We start from the raw sequence: 24,690 nt of genomic DNA, 5'->3' as shown, positions 1-24,690 counted from the left end.
TGGTGATGTTAACCTCGCAGACTGTCAACATTGCAGTTTGTTTACTAAACTTTCATTATCATGCAAATTTGGTATAGTAATATACATTTTATTTATAAAAAGTAAAAACAATTTAGCCCTGACTTGCTGGGAAAATCAAGTCAGCTGCTGACGGTTTACTGGGGGGTGGGGGGAGCACGAGAAGTAATCATTTGTTTCCTTGAGATCCTGAGAAAAATTATCTCGTGATCTCAACATGACCAATATTTTTGCATAATCTTTCCAATGGCAAGTCGCCGTAATCTAGAGCGAGACAGACAAAGAGAAAATATTCTTCACAGTGTGTGAAAGAATACACTACTAGAAGGTAATTTACAGATCCATAACTGCAAAGAGAAAAATAAATTAAAACAAACATGTTACTGGAATGCCATGTATTAGTTAGCATAAGTTTCATTTTCCCTGAAATACCAGCTTTTTACCAGCAAACCAAAAGTTAACTGGAATTTCCTGTAGGCAATTTGTCAGATTCATTTTAGCAAGTTCAGGAAAATAGATAAAAACTGGGAAAACACATGACCATTTCTTTGGCACTGTCCAAAAAACCTTCCTCTGATTTCACAGTAACAAACTCCATGCTGCCACAAGAACCAGCAAGAAAAAAACACACACACAGAAAGATCAAAAATATAAGGTATGTTTATTTCTTTATTAATGACTAAACTTTCATTAATATGAACATTTTGTATAGTACTATATATTGTATTTATAAGGATACATATTGTATTTATAAGGAGTAAAAGTTATTTTGCCCTGCCTTGCTGAAAGACTAACAGAAAACAGGATGCTATCATGCTATCAATTCATCCAGTGAAAAAGACTGGGGACATCTGCCACTTTGGGTGTATTTACACATAGACTGAACATTACTGAGGGGTCAGACTCATACCTTTAAATGTTAGGTATCGTTTTCATTATTGCTGCAAGCCTCCAAACAGCACTGGGTATAGCATCCTGAGTGATCACTTTATGCTAAGACCTGTAGATGTGTTAATTTTGTGTGTGATACTCCTGGAGTCGCAGAGTAATTCTCACAGGAGGAATCACTAACTGGGTCACTATGGTGCATGGGGATGATATATTTAGCTTTACCAGGTAACCAGGCAACAAAAAAATAACATAGATCAGAAATATACTACTATATTTGTTAATATAATGTTATCAGTTGGTAGATTTTAAACTACTATCCTATATTATAAGGTTGTCTTGTTAGTTGCATAGTGAAATAAATGACTTCCACATAACTTGTGGGCAGTAAATTCGTTTGTGGGACTTTTTAAAAATATTAATAAAGTAATTTACAGTCAATTTGATTTAATAAAAAATAAAAAAAATAAAAACCTCAATGCCCTTCTCTGGGTAAATTGCTTTTCGCACAAAGTCTACCTTGAACTTGTGCTAAATACATTTTGTTAAGAAGAATACTCAGGAAAGGTCATGCATTTACATAAAGTCTGATTTGACAATTTTCTGGCGATATCCTCAATAATTTGATGTGCTGCATATGGTAAAAATACAGAGGTTGATTGAGTAAGATTATGACAATCATATCATTAAGTCTTAATGTGTTAGTGAACCCGTAATTCCTGTTTCATTGTGAGGAGGCTGTTTTCTGTTTGCTTTTTCAAAACGTTAAGTTACAACAAATATTTTGTCATTCTATTGAAGAAATACTTTGCAAAATCACCCAAGATGCCCATAAACAAAATACTAGGTGTTGTAGTGACCCTGCTTGTACTAGAGATGCAACTTGGTTATACGGAAGATCCCATCAAGGGTAACCAATGCTCTGGTTACCCAGGAATCCCCGGGTCTCCTGGTAACAATGGGTTACCTGGAAGAGATGGGAGAGACGGAAGGGATGGAAAAGAAGGTGAAAGAGGAGAAAAGGGTAAATAAAACATATACTGATTACACTATGCAATACAATTTTGTTCCTGGGTAGTAAGTGTTATTTCCTAATTGCTTATGCCTCAAAAGTATAGAAAATGGCTATTATTCCCCACAAACTTTGCTTTTGTGACCAGGACAGTGATATTTCAAAATATCACTATTTCCAATGGGAAAACGGGCAAATGTGTGTCTTTTCATTCACATAAAGTCAGAAAAACAACATATGAATCCAAATTAACATGTATTTATACTAAAGTAATACAAAAATGACTACAAACGATTTAGAAGTGAGTAGTTTTTACTGTATTTACAGTATAATCGTAAATCTCGAAAAACTACTTGCTTCCAAATCTTTTGTAGTCATTTTTGAATTACTTTAGTATAAATACATGTTAATTTGGATTCATATGTTGTTTTTGCAGACATACAGAGTGGAGAGAGGTTTGTGAATTTCACAGGGAAAGCATAATCTTTTAAACTTTGTTTTGTCTGTCAAGGAGAAGCAGGTGCCCAGGGTCCTCCAGGAAATGATGGACCTGTTGGACAAATGGGACAGAAAGGAGATAAGGCAGAACCAGGGCCCAGAGGTACACACATTTTTCACTGGGACACAAATGTCTAGTCACATGCTCGGTTACACTAGCTACTTTTAAGCTGTTTTGAGGAGGTTTAGCTCTTTGCTTTTGTAGTGTATATCTAAAAGTGGCCTGCTCTGCGACACCTTTGGTCTGTTTTTTGCTCTACTGTGAATGCAGCAGTCCCTGAGTTGGCTGACATTTGCCATGTACACTCATGGACAACCATCTTCCACTGTCCGAGCTTGTCTGAACTACAATTCAAACAAGCTTGTATCTTTTAGGGCCTCCAGGGAAAGCTGGACCATTTGGGTTAATGGGTCAGAAAGGTGACAAGGGAGAATCTGGCCCTCAAGGTACATCAGGTATGTATGTATTTGTTTAATGTATTTAAAGCTGCAGTGTGCTGTCTGCAGGATTGAAGAGGGTTGTCTAGGGTTAGGGTGGGAGTGCACTAGTGTGTTCTGGAAGAGACTAACTTTATTTTTAACTATTTATTTATTTTTAATTATTAACTAGACATTATAGGGGTCTAGATGTAACAGGGGGGAACCAACAAGTAAGGGAGTAGCACGCACCGGCTACATTCAGGCTAGGCCACCAACGCTACGCCATGCAGTAATCAGACTACACCAGCTTTATAAAAGAGCAACTCAAATGTAGTGTTTCCCCAATTTTGCCCTACTTTAACAGCACAAATTATTTTAGGGGGAAAGAGCAATGCATGAACCTCAAGAAAAGAAGACAAGCAAAAATGGAGTCCAATGTTTTTATTTATTAGAAGAAATATGCTTTTTACATTTACAGCCAGCGATTATATCAAATTGATAATTTTCCAGGGCTTTGTAAAGACAGCGGCATAGTACTTAACACCGGCTACTCTATATACAGACAGTGTAGTTCACAAGTCAGCACCACATGTAGTATTGTAAAGCACTGAAGGGCACCTAAGCAGAATAAAACAACCCAGAGTTAATTACAATGTTCAACTGGAGATGTGGTTGAGGACTCAGTCAACGAAAAATATTCAAATCAAAGTAAAATCGGAGCTCCAACTAAACAGGGAACAAAACCTAGCGAGTCCTCAATCTCACCTCCAATGGACGTCGGATATGGAGCATCAGGCACGTATTCTAGTGGCTAAATAATCCGATTCACACAGCTATCAATGAAAATAACTGGATTTTCAATTTACAGGCTAAAGAATCGCATAGTCGCCACTCTAGATCCCCTACCAGTTTCCAGGTCTGTGGTTTTAAAATGGAATTGGGCTACTTGGAAAAGGTAGCCGCGGGAAATATTTAGGCGGTAGTTAAGCTACTTTTAACAGATCTTGCGGTTTTGGGGCTATATTTAATGTGTTTTATTAAAAGGTGAATGCACAGTTACAAAATTATTTTAATTTAACAAATGATCAATGTCGTTCCCGTGCACACAAACTTAACTGTGCAGAGGGGATGACATCCTACTGTGCAGAGCGCATTGCCCATACTGCTTGCCATTCCAGCATTCTCCAGTTGATCATTTGGGATGCATAGCTGGGGAGGCTTTAAAGTAAGTTAAAAACTATCTGAAGTTTATATGTGTGTTTTAAAGTATGGGTCACGATGACTGTTAACAGTTAGCTAAACGTTGTTTGGTGTTTATTAAATTGTTGGGTGTATGTTGCCATTTATTAAGGTGATAGCTAGCTGATAGCCAACTAGATTGGTTTTATGGGTACCTTTTAAGAGATTAATTTGCTTCCATGTTTGCGATAGTGTTTAGGATATAGAGCATGTGCTTTCATAAGGATTTGTGGCTGCTAATGATGTGTTGATAAACTGCCTGTATTTTCTCACGAATGTTTTCAGTTGTTTTTTGTTTTATACTTGGTAATAACAAGCTTGACTCCAACCCCTCCCCCCCCCCCCCCCCAAAAAAAGTTTTTGGTCATTAAGGGCTACATAAAATGGAAATGTGGCCCCTACCCCTCTCAAATCACGTTTCCCTATGTCTCTAACATCCGCAATCATCTTGTCATTTTGCACATAAACAGGTTCTTGCCATGGTTGCTATGACCATTGCTAAGGAAATAAAAAACACATTTCTAGCCTATAGCCCCGTTCTGTGATCAAACGTCACAAGCAGCAGAGAGCCCGGGAATCAAAATGTGTAGGCGGGAAGCAAAGACACATTTCTGATCACGGGTTACAGAAAATCCTGGAAAAAATAGAGATTTGAGTTTTGTCACAGGCACGAAAAAACTAAACATCAACAACACGGAGGGTACACTAAAAGTACCTGCGGTTCTGGAGTTCGCTTTTAATAATTACACAGTCGACCTTGAGAGAAACAAGCAGGCTGCACCCTGCCATCACTGTAAGCGACAATGTGAATAAACTGCTTTAAGATAACCGGTAACTGCCACTAATTTATGTTTTTTTTTTTTTTTTTTTTTTTTTTTTTTTTGAGAATTTGAATGAATTAAACAATTGGCACATGCAACAGCGGTATTTTATGAGCAGATAGATAGTCGATATTGAAAAAAAAGAAAAAAAGCTAGGTCTAAGTAAACAACATGTCAGAAAAAGCACTGATTAAGAGTTATTTTTCAGGTTTTGTTAGCACACAACGGTAATGAATGTATGGAAAACGTTTCTAATAAGTAACATTTGAGAACAAGTGAGAGCTTGAAAGGTAAATAATTTGGCAAGTATTTGGTGCTCACAATTCTCTATAAATATAATATATGTTTGTACGTATTATCTATGTATGGGCACCATATCTCTTGGGGAGTTGGTGCTTTGTATGTATGTTAAAGTATAAATACATTTATAAATAAAATACATAAATATATTTACTGTTTGTTTGTTTATTTATTTTGTATGGTTTAAATGGCATCGTCCTATTTATTACAGGTAGTTTTAAACGTTTACAAAAAAAAAAAAAAAAAAATGTAAACGTGGCATCTTTAATAATTACCATCCCTCAACCAAACATGTTTTCTGTCTTTTCAGGTGAAAGTGGAGTCCGGGGTCCCCCAGGAGACACAGGGCCAGTAGGACCAAAAGGACACAAGGGTGACCAAGGGGAACCGGGACCCAGAGGTACACACTTATTACAAAGTACTTAAAGCGGCTGTAGCTTATAAATTAATTTAATATATCTTACCTGGCATGCATTTCCACTTGCTAATAAAGTTTGGAAAGAAACGCATATTATAGTTTATTTTTTTTTATATTCAAACATGATTCTAGTACTGCACAATGTTTAAGAAAATACGATTGACAAGTCGTGCTTACAGGTAAATGTTGCATTTCCGGAGTCATTTCATAAATAAATAAATCAATTTTTCTATACAGTGTATTTCGTTATTTATTTCGGATTTTATGTATTTATTTATTTCGTTTTTTACATTTTGGCACAATCTTTTAGCTCTAGTGTCGCAGAGCGTCAATCTTACGTACTGGAAGGGCGGGAGTCGGGACAATGAAGCTATAGTGCCTTCGATTATCTCCTAACGAGTCTACGTAGAAATCGAGAAAAACAGTAGCTTTCTCAAAAATGACTGAACCAATTCAATAACTGCAAAGAGAAGCAGAGGACGTCCTGCAACGGGAACGAAGTGGAAGCTTTTACATCACTGACTTGCGCCTGTTTCCAGCAATAGTCTGTCACCCGTAACTCATTTGAGCTGATTATTTTAATTTTTTACAGACAGCAACAACCGGCCCTCAGGTCTTTCAGGTGACCACATTCTAACTACTGGATATAAAACAAAACAAACAAAAAAAAAACTTTATACTTTAGTGGGTCCCTTTGGGAGGGCATGTGGTTTAGCAACAAAAATAAATCCATAAAGAATTATGTAACATTCTTCACCCCTACTGGGGTAGCAGTGATTTCACTGTAGCAAAGAAAATGCAGCTCTTTTGTGGTTGGTCGGGAGCATTGCCAGCTGACTGCAGTCAGCGTTCTCATTGGCACGATCCCCTGTCAGCACGCCCCTGCACAGCACGGTGGCAAAATTAGTAGATCATCGAGTCATTTACCGGATTGTCCCGCCATTTCAGCGAGATTGACGCATAATGAGAAATACCACAGTGAAAAGGTCGTGCCCAAAATAAAAAAAAAAAAAAAGATAAAAAAATAAAAATAAAATAAAATGCAATGCAAATAAAATAGAAAAAAAAAAAAAAGATAAATAAATACTTTTTTTCTTTGTAATGTTTGTATGTGTGTATGTTTGTATGTATATATTTACTTATTTTGTTATTTATTATTTAATTTGGCGCGAATTATCCTCCACATTTTTTTTTTTAACCTAGTGTAGTACCAGATGTACTTTTTTGCTTTGACAGTGTTGAGTCAGAAGTCTTATGCAAGCTTTTTTTAAATTTTTATTTTTTTTATTTATGTCTCTAAAATATCATATAATTGTATGTGGGTCTTTTCTTATGATTTTTGATTTCAGGTGCATCTGTGGATCTGAGGCGTATTGTTGAATTAGAGGCAGAGATTAAAAAACTGAAGGACAGTTACTCAAATCTTGAAAAACGTAAGAGGATTAAAAAAGGCTATTTTTAAGTATGACTTTTTTAAAACAGTAAGCAAATTAAACACCTAAAGTATACAATACTGACCTCTAGTGTCTCAGATTCAAATCAGGATACAGCCAATTTTAATATAACCATGATCATGTGAAATTGAAAGCATTGTAGCTGTTGTGAAGCATCAATACACATAATGTAATTTAAATGATGTTATACAATGTTCCCACTTCTTTGCAGGTTTAATTTTTACATTATCGAGCAGAAGTGGTAATACATTTTTTGGAACTATGAAAGCCTCAGCCACTTTTGAAGACGGCTTGAAATTTTGTACGGGGGTCGGTGGACAAATTGCCACTCCAAGAAACCAAGCTGAAAATGATGGTCTCCATGTCATTGCCAAACAAATTGGAAATGTGTTCATAGGAGCGAACGACCGAAGAACAGAAGGGACATTTGAAGATTTAAATGGAAAACGTATAGAGTTTTCTAAATGGCAAAGTGGTGAACCCAACAATGATAAAGGACAGGAAGACTGTGTTGTTCTGGTTTCTGACGGGATGTGGAATGATGTTCCATGTGGAACATCTAACATAATTGTTTGTGAATTGTAAAATAACCTGTATCTGTAAATACAGGTATGTGTATTTACATTTCAGGGGAAAAAGTAATTTGAAATAAGTATTTTAGGTCAATTTTACATTAATAGACAAAGAAGAATAACTTTCAGACATAATATTGAGCAATAGGGACATCTGCTGTGAAGTTCAGAAACTGCAACCCCAGGTCACTAATATCAATGTGCAAAATGAAAATATTGGGCTGCATAAATACACAGTCAACACATCCCTTTGCACTTCCTGGAATGCTTATGATTCATGAATACATTTCTCGTAAATTGTCAGAAAATCAAACACCATGAATGCCATAGAATACCACTGTATTTTTTAAAGGAAGTCATAAACTTAACACAGTTCAAATAAATATTCAATGACTTTGGAATCTTATCTTTATATTATATACATGTGTCATTTTATAGGTTATATTTGAATGGCAAATAAATAAACTTAAAACTATTAGACAATGTAATATCATTCATAAGTAATAACTGTAAAACTAACTGCACTGTTTAAAAGTAAAATAATTAGAAATACTAGATATGAACAAATGGGGACTAAAGGACATTAGTGACTTTTTTTAGAAGTTCCACACTAAGCGATAAAGAAAAGCAATTTTGTATGCCTCAAATACCTCAAGTTTTAAAGAACATTGAATAATTAGATAAAATATAAAAGTAGATACAGCTTTAATTACCAGTGAACATAACTATACTCACTTCACTTTAACAATGTAACCAACACACTGTATATTTTTGTATTTACTTATCTTTCTGCTCAGTTTATTTGTTTTGTTTCACTAGAAACTAACTGGTCATTTGGAGGAAAACACAATACATTTGATACTGTAGATCATTAAAACAAAGTCATTTGTTTTACCAATGGTAAATAAAACATCTGCAGTAACACTGCATGAAGACTGGTGTATTTCTGTAATTTCGTTGAAATTATGGTGATATTTAGATATTCCTCCTTTTAGATATATAGAATAAACCCCACTAGTGGCTCCTTTTCTTGTTAATATGATTTCTATTTTTGATGTTGTCCATTTTAAGTTTCTGAATCCGGTTCGTCCTCAAGTGGTTTCTGAATTCCCGGCTTTAATGTTCTTTTGCAATGTGCAAGTAATCCTCCAGGGGGCATCCTCATCTGGCTCTCAAAATGGCCAGGATGTGGCTTTGCATAGCAATGATTTGGCTTGGATGTGTTAATGTTCATGTTCAAGTGTTCATTTATGTTCAAAGCTGTGCAGCCAATGTGTTTGCACTGAATCAAGGTACAATTTTATTGAGGTACTGTGACAAAGAAAGAATGAACTCTTGTTTTAGATCTCCCTCCCGAGCGGTCCTGGAGGCTTTGGACAGCCGAAGGGAGGCTGAGGAACGGAGGAGGGAGGAGCGATATACGGCTCTCATCGAGAGGGTCAGGATGGGGGTGATGTCAACAGCAGGCCCCGTGATGGTTGCCCCGAAGACCCCGGCCCAGAAAATGACGACAGAGGATGACCCGGAAGCCTACCTTGTGGCCTTTGAGCGACTGGCCACCACTGCAGCATGGCCCCGGGAGCACTGGGCGAGCCAACTTGGCCCCTGCTTAATTGGGGAAGCGCAAGCAGCATACCAGGCCATGACAGACGACGACGCTACCCATTACGACCTGGTGAAACAGGCTATCCTCCGCCGTCTTAACATCATGGGGGAGACTCACCGGGTCAGGTTCCAAGAGTTCCGGCGGCCACCGAACAGCCGGCCCAGGGTGGTGGCCCAGCGGTTATGCAACCACATGGCGCAATGGCTGAACCCTACCCAGAAGACCGGGGTTCAGATGGGGGAGGCCATTGTTATGGAGCAGTTCTGCCATGTGGTCGGGGCTGAAACGCAGGCCTGGATTCACCGGCACAACCCAACTACCCAGCTACAGCTACTGGACCAGGCCATGGCGTTGGCCGAAAATTTTGAGGACGCCCTCATGTCCTCCCAATCCACCCTGATGAACTGCCCTCCCCAGGGACCACCATCAAAACACCCCCCGGACCAAGACCTGCCAGATCACCGACCCCATCGGGCCATCCAGCCCCCTTGCCATGGCGGCAGAGGTTGGCCCCCAGCTAGGGTAGAATGGTTTCCCCTGCCCTGCTGTCATACCAACAGCGGGACAAATATGTACTGGCCCTTCCCTCTGCCCCACCAGTCTGTTTTAGGTGCCAGCAGCCGGGACACATCACCAGGTACTGCCTGGCAGCTATGGAGAGTGACGTGGCTGCGTGTCACCTGGCATCGGAGACAGGTAGGAAATGGGGAAATGGTCGGGATGGCCCATGTATGGTTGATGTTATGCTGGGGAATGTGAAGACCCATGCGTTAGTGGACACAGGGTGTGAGCAAACTTTGATTCAGACAGCTCTCCTCGGCGGTGTGTCGTGGCAGCCACAAGGTCAGGTGGCGATCTCCTGTATCCATGGAGACACGGTGACATACCCCACCCTAAAAGTATATTTAGCGGTAGGCCCAATAAAGCGCCACCTGGTAGTAGGGGTGGCCGAAAAATTACCACACCCAATTGTTCTGGGTCGAGAATGGCCGCAATATAAGGCTTTGGTAAAAATATCGGCAGCCTCGACAAACACGTGTAGACACGGCAGACCCCCGAGGAAAGGAAGTAATTGGCACCATTTTTCCTTTCCATGCAGAACTGTTTTCTCCACTTTTTCGTCCTAGGAAAACATAAGGAGAGATGGAGGGAAAAGTGGGAAGGTGCCTTGATCAGACACAATTGGGGCCTGGCAGGGGAAGGGTCTGATGGTCCCAAACGACAATCGAAGGGAGTGGGAACACAGTGTGACCGGGCGGACGAGGTTACTGGACCCTTGAGGGTGGAGACTGATCCAGCCCCTGTCAATATCCCGGACGTGTGGGCCTCAAGCATGGACCTAGTGTGGGAGCAGAACAATGACCCCACACTGGTGCACGCTTGGGAACAGGCTTGGTCTATTGAGGGTAAGGATGTTGACGGCATCGGGACGCTGGTATATCCCCGCTTTGTTGTAGAGGGGCACTTACTATATAGGGTAAATCTAACCCCGGGCACAGGACAGCCTGTCAAACAGTTGATGGTTCCCCCGTCCTGTCGACCCGAGGTCATGAGGCTGGCACATGACATCCTCTTTGCAGGACACCTTGGTGTTGACAAGACGAGGGACCGAATACTGGCTCGATTTTATTGGGTAGGACTCTACACCAAGGTGGCGAAATATGTAGCTACATGCCCGGAATGCCAGAGAGTAGCGCCGGGTCGAGTGTGCCCCGCCCCTTTGGTCCCACTGCCTATTATCTCCACTCCCTTCGAACGCGTTGCAATGGACATAGTTGGGCCGGTGCTGCCTTCTGATTCCGGGTACACGCACATATTAGTAATGGTGGATTATGCAACGCAGTACCCGGAAGCAGTTCCTTTGCGGTCCACTAGTGCCACTGCAATTGCGAAAGAGTTAAGTCAGATTTTGGCTAGAGTAGGGATTCCCAAAGAAATATTAACTGATCACAGAACGAACTTCTTGTCAAAAACGCTACAGCAGGTGTACAAAATGCTAAAGATACATCCCATCAGGACGTCTGTTTATCATCCCCAAACAGATGGTTTGGTGGAACGTTTTAACCAAACATTGAAGCAAATGTTAAGACGGTTTGTGAGTCAGCAGCAGAAACATTGGGCTACTCTTCTTCCTTCCTTACTCTTCGCTGTGAGGGAGGTGCCTCAGAGCTCAACGGGATTTTCCCCCTTTGAGTTGTTATATGGCCGGCAGCCACGGGGCATCCTCGACCTGTTGAGAGAAGGTTGGGAAGAACATAAAAGCTCCTCTAAAAATGTGGTGCAGCATGTGCTCCTACTAAGGGAACGTCTTGATTTAATTGGTCGCTTAGATCAAGACAATCTTAGATCGGCTCAACATTGGCAACAGCAGCATTACAATACTAATGCACAAATTCAAACCTTTCGACCAGGAGATAAAGTAATGCTGCTTCTTCCGTCTTTTGAATCGAAGCTGTATGCTAAATGGCAGGGGCCGTATGAGGTGATATGGGCCGTAGGACTAGTAAATTATGAAATTAGGCAACCCAACCGCCGAAACAAAACAGAAATTTACCATATCGACTTATTAAAGCTCTGGAAGGCAAGGGAGGTCTTATTCATAGCCCCAGGCGAGATGGAGGATGATCTAGGACCCTACATAGAGGCCCCTAGCCCCAGTCAGATTTCAATGGGGGAACAGTTACTTCCGGATCAGCAGGTGGAATTGCATAAATTGATCGGGAAATTTGGGGATGTGTTTTCTGACGTGCCCGGCAGAACTAACCTTACCAAATATGCTGTTATTACTCCGCCAGGGATCACTGTTCGGGAGAGGCCCTACCAGATCCCAGAAAACCGGCGGAGTGGCGTCCAGAACGAGGTGAGGGTGATGCTCGAACTTGGGGTCATTGAGCCTTCCAGAAGCGAATGGTGCAGTCCCATTGTTATAGTGGCTAAGAAGGATGGCACTAATCGCTTCTGTGTTGACTTTCAAAAGGTCAATGCTATCGCCAAGTTTGACGCCTACCCCATGCCTCCGATCGACGAACTCCTTGACCGACTGGGGACGGCCAGGTTTATCTCAACTGTGGACCTGACAAAGGGATATTGGCAGATCCCTTTGACCCGCGATTCATGTGAATAAACGGCATTTTCAACTCCAGACGGACTGTTCCATTTTAAAACCATGCCGTTTGGGCTACATGGTGCGCCAGTCGCCTTTCAAAGACTGATGGACGAGGTGTTACATCCCCATCGTGAGTATGCAGCAGCGTATATTGACGATGTGGTTATATATAGCTCCACGTGGAGAAAGCATGTAATTCGACTCACAGCCGTCCTTCAGTCTCTAAGGGCTGCCCGGCTGACAGCGAACCTGAGGAAATGTGCGTTTGCTAAATTAGAGACCCAGTACCTAGGATTTATCATGGGAAACAGATGGGTGAAACCCGTGGCCACCAAGGTCCAGGCTTTGGTGGACGCGGCGGTCCCCAAAACCAAGTCCCAGGTGAGGTCACTATTGGGATTGGCTGGTTATTACCACCGCTTTATCCCCAATTATGCCACCGTGGTCAATCCCCTGGTAGACCTCACTAAGAAGTGTGCTCCAAATTTAGTGAAGTGGTCAGCAGAGTGTCAGGGAGCGTTTGAGACCATTAAACAAAAACTGTGCCAGGCTCCTGCGCTAATATCACCAGATTTTAGCAAGAGGTTCTTCCTCCATACCAACGCGTCAGAAGTTGGTTTGGGGGCGGTCTTGTCCCAGAAAGTTGATGGGGTGGAGCACCCCATCCTCTACATCAGCAAAAAAATGCTTCCTCAGGAGCGTAATTACTCGGATGTGGAGAAAGAGTGCCTGGCCATTAAATTGGCTACCCACTCCCTCAGGTATTACTTACTGGGACATTCATTTGATCTGGTCACGGACCACGGCCCACTCAGATGGTTAAGCACCATGAAGGATAGCAATGCTCGAATAACTCGGTGGTATTTGTCATTGCAGCCTTATATGTATCATATGGTACATCATGCAGGGAAAGATCACCAAAATGCGGATTATTTTTCCCGGGAGGGGGGAGTAATGGGAAGGTTAGATTTGGCCGAGTGTTCCTTTGGCTCCACTCTGAGCGGTAGGATATGTGACAAAGAAAGAATGAACTCTTGTTTTAGATCTCCCTCCCGACCGGTGAGGGCGTTAGGGAGGAGGAGCAGTCATCCCCAGGAGAGGTGGAAGTCGGCCACCTGGAAAGGGGATGGAGCCGTGGTGCGCAACGTCATCGACCCAGTCGGAAAGCGTGATGGCAATCGCGTATTGGTTGACGGCGGTTGCCCTCGCTGACCAATGGGAACGGTACAGAGCGTACAAAAGGGGGCGTGGCCCAGGGTTCTGCTCCTGCAGGCAAGGTACTGTGAGAGAGAGCGAAAACGAAAACAAAACAAACAGCGAACAGAGAAACAAAGCAAGGGAGTTGAAAGACTGGTTGTCTGTGTTCCGGGCTGACCTGTTAATCCCTTCTCCTTTTTGTATTTTATAGAGCACTAACGGGACGCTCCGGGAGTACGTCAGAGGAGCGACAACCCAGATGTGCTGGGTTTATTATTCCTCGTGTTTTTCCCATTCACAGACTCACAAAAGGAAGACGGATTGTTTTTCTGTTTATTATTTGGGACTGCAAACCCCCGTTTCTCTTTGCTTTGTCGGGTTACACATTGTTGTGTATCCCGGCGGCTCTATTGTTTATTATTATTATTATTATTATTATTATTATTATTATTATTATTATTATTATTTGTTTAAATGCGTATTTGGTGACCTGGGTTTTTTGGAAATAAAACCAAGCGCATTAATTGGAAAACTAGACTGGAGTCTGTTGTCTTTCACCACACGTTCATCCTGTCACGTACATTCCTAGTTTCAAAGGCAAACATTCTATCATATTTCAGATGTTTTCGCTACAGCTGGGTGGGACGGACTGATTTGGGGTTTGAGAGTGACAGTCACAAAATGTTTTAAGCTAGAAAAGTGGCATAAGAATTTGACAGATTTACACTCATAGAAACCGAGTTGAAAATGAGAGGCTCCTTGACATGCTTGGAAATTAATTCACAGGAGTGAACAACAGAAGAACAGAAGAGACATTAGGGATTTAAATTGAAACATACAAACTGGAAAGGCGGTGAACCCAATGATAATGAGAATGGAGACTGAACTGCCTTATTGTTTGTTTGTTTTGTGGGACTTGGAATGACATAGTTTTTGAAGAACTTTGATTAATGTTTGGGAGTTTTTAACTGGAATGCCATTTATTTTTCACACAATGTTGTCTCTTCTGTAATACAATAAATGTGACCACTTTTGACAACTACTTGTTTTTTAAACCCTTTTTTATGACTTGGAGATCAATTTGTATTAACAATGGTAATTTTGATTTCAAATTATAAAGAAAATAACTGTTCAGACACTTCTGTGCGACAGGGACTACTGCTGTGAAAAACAGTCTACAACTGGGTCTTGTATATTATGTGAATAACATAAAACCAGGTTATTTGCCAAGCAGCTCTGGAAATAACTTATTTAAGTAGCTGCATTATTTACTTAAGTAGCTGCATAGGTAGTGACAATGTCCAGTCATAGTTTATCTTTTGAATCCATTTCATTTTTTATGCACTGGTTAGTAGATATTTGTCATTTTCACTATAAAAGGGTGTAAGTTGTATCACCATCTTTACCATCAGTCTTTCCTTTAATAAAACGACATGTAAGCCCACTCAAGTCCCCATTATTAACCAGTTTATTTCAGTTAACCATTATCACATTTTGGGTTAATTAGAATTCCCACAACTAATGCTGATTTCATTTACAATTATACACATGGCGTAGCATAGTGTAGTTGTATTTTGGTGCTCAATATTAGAGACAGGAAACCATGGTTAGCCAGCATAAAAACATTTCCATGAAGTCATTCTTTGATATTCCAGTTAAATCATCCTGCAATTAAAAAAAAAAAAAAGATATTTGAAAAGCAAAGCAGCCAACACCCCCTAGTTCTGTGTTTTCTAACTGAATGTCAGCCAATTAAAAAGGTGTAATATATGTTTTTATTTGTATTAAAGGGGCAAACAAACATTTTGAGTGAGTTCCATTTAAATTAGAAATGTTTTAAGTAGCGTAACCAACTCAAAGTATTGAATCAGTTTAAAAAATCCACAGTACATTATTTCACTGATTTAGCTTTTTGTGGGGTTTTGTTTGCTGAGAACCACCTTGAAGACCATGGTTTATGGTGTTCCATAATCAGTCTCATGATAACAAACAAATCACATGATGTTCCTTCCATTGACAACACATTGAAATCTATCGATCCTAGCTTTGACAATGACAGGCAAAGCTATAGACATTTTTTTAAGATTCTTCAATGCGATAAATCATCAGTTATGACTATCAGTATTCTAAACATTAAATGACTGTGGAGAAACATTTTCATTTCCAGGTTAATTAAAATAAACATGATATTTAAAAAGTGGTTTGTTCCATTATGTAAAAATTATATTTGAATTATGAAAGTGGTTAGGCTTTTCACTAACTTTTTGTGGAAAGATTGAAGTCCCTGTCTTTGTACAGTGTTTAGTAGAAGTAGAGACAATGTACTGTACCAGGCAGGTTATTTTGCTGTGGGAAAACAGCTGTGGGTACTATAAAGCTATGCTAAATCATTAGATTTGTCTAGATTCACCGAGACTATCTTAGCAAATATCTGTGCATACCTCATAATAAAACAAGAGTAACCTACATTGACATTATAATCAACAACTCCATGGTTCATTATTTGCCATAATACACTATTCATAAGGTGTTCTCAAATCACTAAAAAACCAACCGTATCCATGCTAAAACATATATATTTTTTTTAAATCTGTTTCATTAATTATTACAGCAGTGATCTTCAATGTGAAGCTATGGATACAGTGGTCCATATTTCCAAAATATCTCCTAAACAGGAGCTGAGAACCCAAGACAGTATCCATGTGACTGAGAAAGAGTCACTGATACTGTTACAGTATACCCTTAGTCTGCTAAATGGAGTTATATAGGATTCAATGTAGATCTTAGTGTTAAGGAGGAGCAGGCTACATTTCTTTGCATGAAAATAACTAAATTTATGAAAAGATAACAAAACTTAAATTAAAATTAAAATTACAAACAATGTTTATTAATATCTAATAATAATAATAATAATAATAATAATAATAATAACAACAACAACAACAACAAACAGGATAAAAATATTTGAATGAGACAACGGCTCTCAAACTGCTGTATAGCTGGATGCTGTTTGAAGCAGCGGAAGGTAATACTGCTGGCTGCCAGGGTGTAGCTGTTTGAATGTACTTTAAACAATGCTTGTTGTTTCGGGTGTAGCCCCTCGGTTCAGCTCGCCTCCACACAGGTGCTCCCGGGAACACCCCAGGGACTCCACTGACAGGCTCTGGCTGGACAGGATGCTACTGAGGCTCTGCTCTCGACCGTCCCTAGGATGGGCTTCAATCTCCACATGCACCTCGATGTTATTCCCTTCCCTGAAACACAACAGACAGCAGCATAAGGTCCATGCTGCCTCACCTGTATTCAGTTCAAGTGCAGTGCCACCAGTTTGATAACCTTGCATAATTTGCTGCAGGTACCATCTGCTTTAAAACACAGAACTGTTACTCCGACAGGAAAAACAAGTGCTATCTTCCTTTGAAAACAAATAGACTCCTCTTCTAAAGTGGATCTTCAGGTTAAGAGACCTAATAAAACTATTTCAGACTCATTATTATTACCTGCATCCACACGAAGCAAAGCATGGTATGATAATATGAGGCTTTAATGTCCACCTGTACATTTTTCATGCAATGTAACTTGCACAGGTGGGAAACGTTTACCCTTTGGCCTTCAAGGTAATGTGCAAGGTAATGTCTGCAGAGGGGTAATTCAAACAAACAGTAATCCATTTTGGGTCAATTAGTATATGTAATACCACGTGCGTAAAAGACTCATAGAGAAAGTGGACACCTTCAGTTACTTCAATCAGCTACATCAGGTTGTGGACCTGTTAGAAAATGGAAAGTTGAGTAATCTAGGGAGAAGCAATGTGCCACACAATGACACAATTAATACAGTGGAGGTCCTTACTATAAAAATGTCTTAATTTATTCCAATAAAGAATACTGATTAACATGAAATCATACACAAATGACAGTAGTTACAATATCTGAACTTCTCTTGTAAATGTAACCATGGTGCTCCAGGGTCATAAACATATAAACAGTACAGTGCATACATAGCGGCTGTACAGCATTACTGTACCAACAACTTTTGGAAATATTCCTAGTACTTCAAGTATGAACCTGGTTATCAATGATCACCTTTTACCAGTACTTTGATGTTATTATGGGTAGCAGATTTAAAAACACCCCACCCAGATGCCCAACAAGGAGTTGCGTCTCTGTGCTATGCTACTTTGCTCTATGTGAATATTGAATGAAACTGGAATTTTACCAAAAGGAGGGGTCCTGTGCGTCACTGAACATGCTCCCTGCCAGGGCCACGGTGCTTGCGGATTGGTTGTCCTGCTCTTTATTATTTTCCTTGTCTGGGTGGCTTCTGCTGGTGCTGGGGAGAGTGGTCACTTCATGGACACTTGCTTCACTGACCGCTGGGTTGGGTTGACCAGTCCAGTGGTCACTGACTACATAAGAGAACATTAGATCTTAAAAAGAAGTTTAAATTTACATGGTCAATTGATGGTTGCAAATATCAAGGAATTAACACACAAAAAAACACTTTCATCAAAATATGTTACATAAATGTGTTATCTTATGTAATGTATTCAAGTCACCCCTGTGGCCTCACTTCAAGTACATCAAGTAAATCAGATTGCAATCATTAACCTGTCCCCTGCAACATTGTGCCCTTAGTGGATGTAAGAAATGTTCTAAAATAATATTGTAATACAATCATTTAATTAATCAGTACCTGTTAACACACACTCCTATACATACACATATATATATATATATATATATATATATATATATATATATATATATATATATATATATATACACACACACACGCAGAAGTATTCACCACCCTGCAAAGTTTTCACATTTTGTTGGCACCTGAACGTACTCCACGACGCTTTCAAATTAGACTTTACATGTAGAATCTACACAAACTACTCCACATTGATAAAGTTAAAAAATGCATATAGAATATAAATAAGTAAGATTTACAGAGAAAAACAGATTAATCTCAGTTGCAAAAGTATTCAACCCCTTTGCTACTGCAGCCATAAATCAGCTCAGGTGCAAATTATTTGTTTGAATGGTCACACAATTAGTGAAATGGTTTCAGCCTGTGTGTACTTAAAAGTGGTTTAACTTGTAGATAATTTCCCTCAGGTATATAAAGACTTTCAAGCTGCAGCTCACATAGTGAGCCAACAAAGAAACCATGAAGACCAAGGAGCTTTCGAAACAAGTCAGGGATAAAGTGGTAGAGAGGCACGGAGCAGGAGAAGGTTACAAGAAAATTTAAAAAGGCGTTGATTATCCCTCTCAGCACAGTGAAGTCCATCATTAAGAAGTGGAAGATGCATCATACCACCCAGACAATATCCAGATCAGGCCGCCCTCCCAAACTGAGCAGCCGGGCAAGCAGGAAACTGGTTCGGGATGTCATTCAGAAGCCAATAATGACCTTGAGAGATCTGCAAAGTTCTGTGTCTGAGATGGGAGTCAGTGTTCACACAGCAACGATAAGCCGGCCCCTACACAAAGCTGGCCTGTATGGAGAGTTGGCATGAAAGAAGCCATTACTCAAAAAGCCTCATCTTAAAACAGTTATGAAGTTTGCGAAAAAGCATACAGACATATGGAAAAAGGTTTTGTGGTCAGACAAGACAAAAATTGATCTTTTCAGTCTAAATTCCAAACATTACGTCTGGCGCAAGCCCAGTACTTCACATCACCCAGTCAATACAATCCAAACTGTCAAGCATGATGGTGGCAGCATCATGTTATGGGGATGCTTCTCTTCAGCAGGGACTTTGAAGCTTGTCAGGATAGAGGGGAGAATGGATGGTGCAAAGTATAGGCGAATCCTTGAGGAAAACCTGTTTGAGTCAGCCAAGACTCTGAAACTGGGGAGGAAATTCACATTTCAGCAGGACAATGACCAGAAGCACAGAACCAAAGCCACACTGGAGTGGTTGAACAAGAAGAGAATTAATGTTCTTGAGTGGCCCAGTCAAAGTCCTGACTTGAATCCAATCGAAAATGTATGGCAAGTCTTGAGATCTGCAGTCCATCGACAATCCCCAACAAACTTATCAGAACTGGAGCAATTTTCTCGTGAGGAATGGACAAAAATGTCACCATCCTACTGTGCAAAGCTAGTAGAAACCTATCCAAAAATACTCATAGCAGTAAGTGCTGCAAAAGGTGCTTTTAGCAAGTACTGACTTAAGGGGCTGAATACTTATGCAACCAGTAAATTTCATTTTGTACATTTTCTTTGCAAGTTTTGCTGACATTTAACCCCCTCCTCCTCATATGACAGTGTTCAGATTAACCACTACAGCTTTGAATAACTGTGCATACATTACATACATATATATATATATATATATATATATATATATATATATATATATATATATATATATATACACTACCGGTCAAAAGTTTTAGAACACCTCCATTTTTCCAGTCTTTATTGACATTTATGCAGTTTAATGTCTCAATGTGCTCTGAAATTAAAGCATAGAACAAATAAACACTTGGAAATAAAAAAGAAATCATGGAATCATTTTGTTTAACAAAATTTAATCCAAATTTTTGACTCAAAGTAGCCAACTTTTGCAGATATAACAGCCGAACACACTTGTGGCATTCTTCTACAATGGAAATCAAATGGCTTTCTTACTGCCACTCGACCTGTCAAACCTGCAGCTCAAAGTCTTTTCTTCACAGTTGAAACTGAGACTTGCTTACTTCGACCAGTGTTAAGGTGTGCTTGAAGCTGTTGTCCTGTGAGCTGCCTATCATGCAAGCTGTTGACTCTCAGAAACTTGTCTTCTGATTCTGTTGTGGCTTTGGGTCTGCCAGACCTCTTCCTGTCAGAGTTTCCTCCAGTTTGTTTCCTCCAGTTGCCTTTTGATGGTGGAGGAAACCCTACTCACTGACACCTTGGCTTTCTTTGCAATTACTCTAAAGGAAAGACCTTCACTTTTAAGGGTTATAATGGTCTGTCTGTCTTCCTTTGTTAATTGCCTTTTTCTCGCAATTATGATAGCAATATACTACTTCCTGCAGTACAATACTGTCCAAATAATGTTTAAGAGGGTGTAGTAACACAGTCTGTTCCAACACTGCTTTTATACAGACTTACAAACAGACTGGGTTTGTAAGTAATCAACAAAAGTTGGGACACCTGTAGGAATTGTTAGCATCAACTTTCAAGGCTTAATTTACTTCCATTGCTGCAGAACAGCTGTAAGTTGTTAACCCATTACTTGTTCCCTGAAAAAGGCCTTTTTGTATAACTCTGAAATGTACATTATTTTTCAGTTTATATATATAATATATATATATATATATATATATATATATATATATATATATATATATATATATATATATATATATATATATGTATGTAATGTATGCACAGTTTTTCAAACAAACTTTTTTTTTATGTATGTGTCAGGGGGAACACAACGGGAGGAAAGGTGGAAAGCCCGTCACATCTCACCCCTTATCTTGATTTCTGGGTTTCCTGGGGGAGTGGACGGGAGAGTGCAACTGTGCCTGGCAGTGCCCCGACCTGGGCGCTAGGTCAAACAGAGGGAGATCAGCACATTCCAGCAGGGGATCCATGAGCATGGGGCAAGGGACCTCGCCGCACAGGGGAGGACTGACTTGTAGGGGTGGAGGTTAGGCCTGAGGTGGAGGTACCCTCTTCACCTCCCCCTTGTCTGTTCCTTGTCCCGCTTGCGCGGAAGAGAGCTGGGCTTCTCCCTCTTGCTCTTTAGACAGTAGGGCTTCTCTCTCTTGCTCTGGAGACAGCGCAGCTTCTCCCTCTTGCTCTGGAGACAGCGCGGCTTCTCCCTCTTGCTCTGGAGACAGCAGGGCTTCTCCCTCCTGCGCTGGAGACAGAGGGGCTTCTCCCTCCTGAGCTGGAGACAGCGGGGCTTCTCCCTCCTGAGCTGGAGACAGCGGGGCTTCTCTCTCTTGTGCTGTCCACATCTGGAGCAGCAGTTCCAGTTCTGTTGGCTCCAGTTCCAGGAGGCCACTCTCCTGCCTCCATCTCCTGTTCTTTGTATTTTTTTTTATTCTTTCAATTAGATCTTCAATTTTTTCTTCTGGGTCTATAGGGGCACCCACACACACTGCCACCACATGTGAAAGATTTCACTTCGCTCCTGTTCGTGTGCCCTTTTAACACTGACACACAGACTTCAAGTTTTAGCTCTTTTATGGGCACTTTTAATTTCAAAATAAAGAAAAACCAAGAAAATCCTAACTCGTTTCGGGGGACCAACTAAACATTTACAAAAAGTACTGAAACTAACCAACCTGCATGGATATGCCATTTACCAGTTAACAAAACACAAACACTTGTCTCTCCACCGTCAACAAGGTTCAAACAAAAACACACAGTTTTACACAGTACTCACTATTAACTGCTCGGTAGCAGGGCATAGCTTCCTGCTTCCTTCAACTCAACAGCCTCGAATGAATGATCTGTGGGGATTTTATTTCCCCACAGAACAGGCACAGGCAAATTACAAAACAATTGACACACATTTACACCGATCTGATTACTGTGGTGCAGAATCAAACTTAGTATGAGAATGACAAGCGCTTGTTCCCTGCTGCAGTGTAATGGATTGACCACTAGATGTCACAAGTTCTCGCATGTGCACGCCCATGAAAAATCCACAGCTGCTTTTCTTTTAACAGATTAAGGATACTGGTCAACTGGTTGACTGCTTGTTAAAGTTAATGACGCCTCGATAAAAATAGCTTAGCCGATAGCTTTGTGGTGGGGCTCTAGAGGCATAAGAAAGCAGAAGTAACAAAAAGAAACCAAAACTCGGGTAGGAGCTCTAGGCCCAGATATTGAAAGTTTTGCGCAATCCCCTCGCAAAAATTAGTGCTTTTGCACAAAAGTTGATATTTTCCAACATGGAAGAAAAAAACAGTTGCTCAATTCGCAAATGTGTTTGTGCCTCGCAAAACCACCTGCGCATTCATTACCAATATAGCAGAAATGCACAAGAGCTACGTGTGAATGCGCAGAATTGGAATACTACATGACAAGGGACTGTGAACAATACCCTACCAAGCAGCTATCATAGGTGTACAGTACATACCAATACTACTCAGATGAGACTACACTCAAATGTAACCTCCACATGGAATGCAGAATCAAAACTCAACACAAGTCGGTAGCATTGGCACCCCTGAATTATATAAATAAACTACTAAATGGAGAAATGAAACAATTGACCACAGGACAGTGTAGGCTATTCAACATATAACTTAAATAAAAATATACTGTAGCGACTTGCTAACTGGATAAGTGTCATCATGAAAGAGAAGGACAAAATATCCCTTGGGCACTGCGGCCCTTTGCCAATGTTGCTGAGGATGGGGCACCTAGCTAAACACATCTATCACGCTTTGCGCAAAACTTTGCCATTTTCATTCAAATTTGGCCTTCAGAGCAATTCAAATTTGTGCTTAAGCATATGAAATTTGCGGACATGCATACATTTGTATTTAATGTTTATCTAATGTGCAAATTAACCAATAACATTGAATGGGCACGAATGCAATTCAAGCCCACTAAATCAAGAAGCATCTCTATAATTAAAAGGTAGAGTAGTAGATAAAAAGTTCTACATTAACGGTGAGGCAAAACCAACAGTGTCCAAAAAGCCAGTGAAAAGCCTTGGGAGATGATACAATGGGGATTTAAAGGACATAGTTTGTGTGGGAGAAGTTAGACAACAACCATTGGAAGGGTTGAAGAGCACAGACAGCAGCGCTTTACTGGACAAACTAAAACTCTGGTGCTTTCAGTTTGGTCTACTGCCGAGGCTGCTGTGGCCACTGACTCTGTACAAGGTACAACAGTTGAGAAGCTGGAAGCTTTAATCAGTTCATACGTTAGGAAATGGTTGGGAGTCCCATGCTGCCTCAGCAGAGTGGGACTTTATGGTAAAGGAATACTACAGCTGCCTGTCTCTGCTCTCCCCAAGGAGTTTAAGTGCGCCAAGGTCCGACTGAAAATGACATTAGTAGAATCACGCGACATATGCGTAAGGGAGGCAGTACCTGTATTGAAAACTGGAAGAAAGTGGGCAGCAAAGAAAGCCATGGAAGATGCAAAGGCTGCCCTTCGAATTGGTGATATCATAGGGCAAGTTCAGCATAGAAGAGGGGGTCTTGGTCTCATTTCAGCTCCTCCTACAGGGCACAAGGCAGCTCAACGGAGGAAGCTGGTAGTCAACGTGGTGCAAAAGCAGGAGGAGAGGATGAGGTGTGTAAAGGCCGTTTCCCAGGCCAAGCAGGGAGAATGGATGAGATGGGAGAGTGTGGAACAACGCAAGGTAAGACCTATAGACAATGGAACAGAGCAGGATCAGTTTCCTCATCAGTTCCTCATGATGTTCTCTTATCAACACATAACCTAAACTTCTGGGTAGGAGTGGATCCCTCATGTCCTTTGTGTTCATCACCTGCAATATTAAGGCACATTTTTACAAGATGTAAGGTGGGTCTTAGTCAAGGACAGTTTACTTGGCACCATGACCAGGTGCTGCAATGTTTGGCCTCAGCATTGGAAGACAAGCGTAACATGACCAATGAGTTGCCACCAGTTCCATCAAAACATTACACGCAATAAAAAAACATTCCTTCGCCCAGGAGAGCAACTACCAAGAAAAAGTGCTAAAACCAAGCCTCGCCCAGGACAACTGAAAGCTGTTACAGACTGGAAAATGCTAGCCATCTGTTTTTTGCTGATCACTCTAGGGTTGATATACTGCTGTATGTGTCTATTAAAGTAAATCTTTCTTACATTATACAGGTAGCTGTTGAGTACCTGCCGGCTCATTCTGTTACATACAGATAGTATACAGGCTTCTATGATACTGTGCTGTACTCTTGATTCTCTTTTGCGAGTTATTCTTTCAGCACCAAGAACACGTGCTTGGGAAAGTGATTCATTTTGTTTCAGTCCGAAAGACCGATCATGATTGCAGCTTCCCTGTTCATTTTTTAAACATGTATTAAAACTAGTGATGCTGCTATCACAATCGTTCTTTTAAATATAATCATTATATAGATGTTAATGGAACCTTGTATGACAACTGGGTGTTTTCCATTGTTGTAGTACCTCAGAAAGCA

General features: G+C 40.5%; 2 protein-coding genes across 6 annotated transcripts in view; one reads left to right on the top strand and one right to left on the bottom strand.

Annotated features, from left to right (window-relative positions):
* The first annotated feature begins 518 nt into the window (after window positions 1–518).
* On the top strand, window positions 519–8,748 carry LOC121316185 (pulmonary surfactant-associated protein D-like). 2 transcript variants are annotated; one of them, XM_041251062.1, is made up of 7 exons: window positions 519–673; window positions 1,708–1,930; window positions 2,430–2,519; window positions 2,792–2,872; window positions 5,507–5,596; window positions 6,964–7,047; window positions 7,280–8,048. In XM_041251062.1, exons 2-7 carry the CDS (start codon window positions 1,732–1,734, stop codon window positions 7,651–7,653), a joined length of 918 nt encoding a protein of 305 aa, XP_041106996.1. In that variant the 5' UTR covers window positions 519–673; window positions 1,708–1,731; the 3' UTR covers window positions 7,654–8,048. The 2 variants fall into 2 exon arrangements, with proteins under 2 accessions (XP_041106996.1, XP_041106997.1); XM_041251063.1 differs by lacking the exon at window positions 519–673 and having other exon boundaries at window positions 1,399–1,930; window positions 7,280–8,748.
* Window positions 8,749–16,496: 7,748 nt separating this feature from the next.
* si:ch211-278j3.3 (E3 ubiquitin-protein ligase RNF19A) overlaps window positions 16,497–24,690 on the bottom strand; it is a 33,067-nt gene continuing 24,873 nt past the window's right edge. For 2 of the 4 annotated variants that reach the window (XM_041251057.1, XM_041251058.1), the window contains exons 8-9: window positions 17,768–17,978; window positions 16,497–16,803 (exon numbers count right to left, since the gene is read on the bottom strand). In XM_041251057.1, the coding sequence (XP_041106991.1) occupies window positions 16,617–16,803; window positions 17,768–17,978 (398 nt within the window). In that variant the 3' untranslated portion in view covers window positions 16,497–16,616. The remainder of the gene's footprint in view (window positions 16,804–17,767; window positions 17,979–24,690) is intronic. The other 2 variants (XM_041251060.1, XM_041251059.1) reach the window with 1 other exon arrangement.

This window comes from Polyodon spathula, chromosome 5 (genome assembly GCF_017654505.1).
Source record: "Polyodon spathula isolate WHYD16114869_AA chromosome 5, ASM1765450v1, whole genome shotgun sequence".
Classification (NCBI taxonomy): Eukaryota; Metazoa; Chordata; class Actinopteri; order Acipenseriformes; family Polyodontidae; genus Polyodon; species Polyodon spathula.
The sequence above is the reverse complement of the archived record's forward strand: the minus strand, read 5'-3'. Positions and strand labels throughout refer to the sequence as shown.

Coding starts and splice junctions, on each gene's coding strand:
- LOC121316185 (XM_041251063.1), top strand. CDS start 1,732: ATGCCCATAAACAAAATACTAGGTGTTGTAGTGACCCTGCTTGTACTA. Junction 1,931..2,429: donor AGGTGAAAGAGGAGAAAAGG/GTAAATAAAACA, acceptor TTGTCTGTCAAG/GAGAAGCAGGTGCCCAGGGT. Junction 5,597..6,963: donor AGGGGAACCGGGACCCAGAG/GTACACACTTAT, acceptor TTTTGATTTCAG/GTGCATCTGTGGATCTGAGG.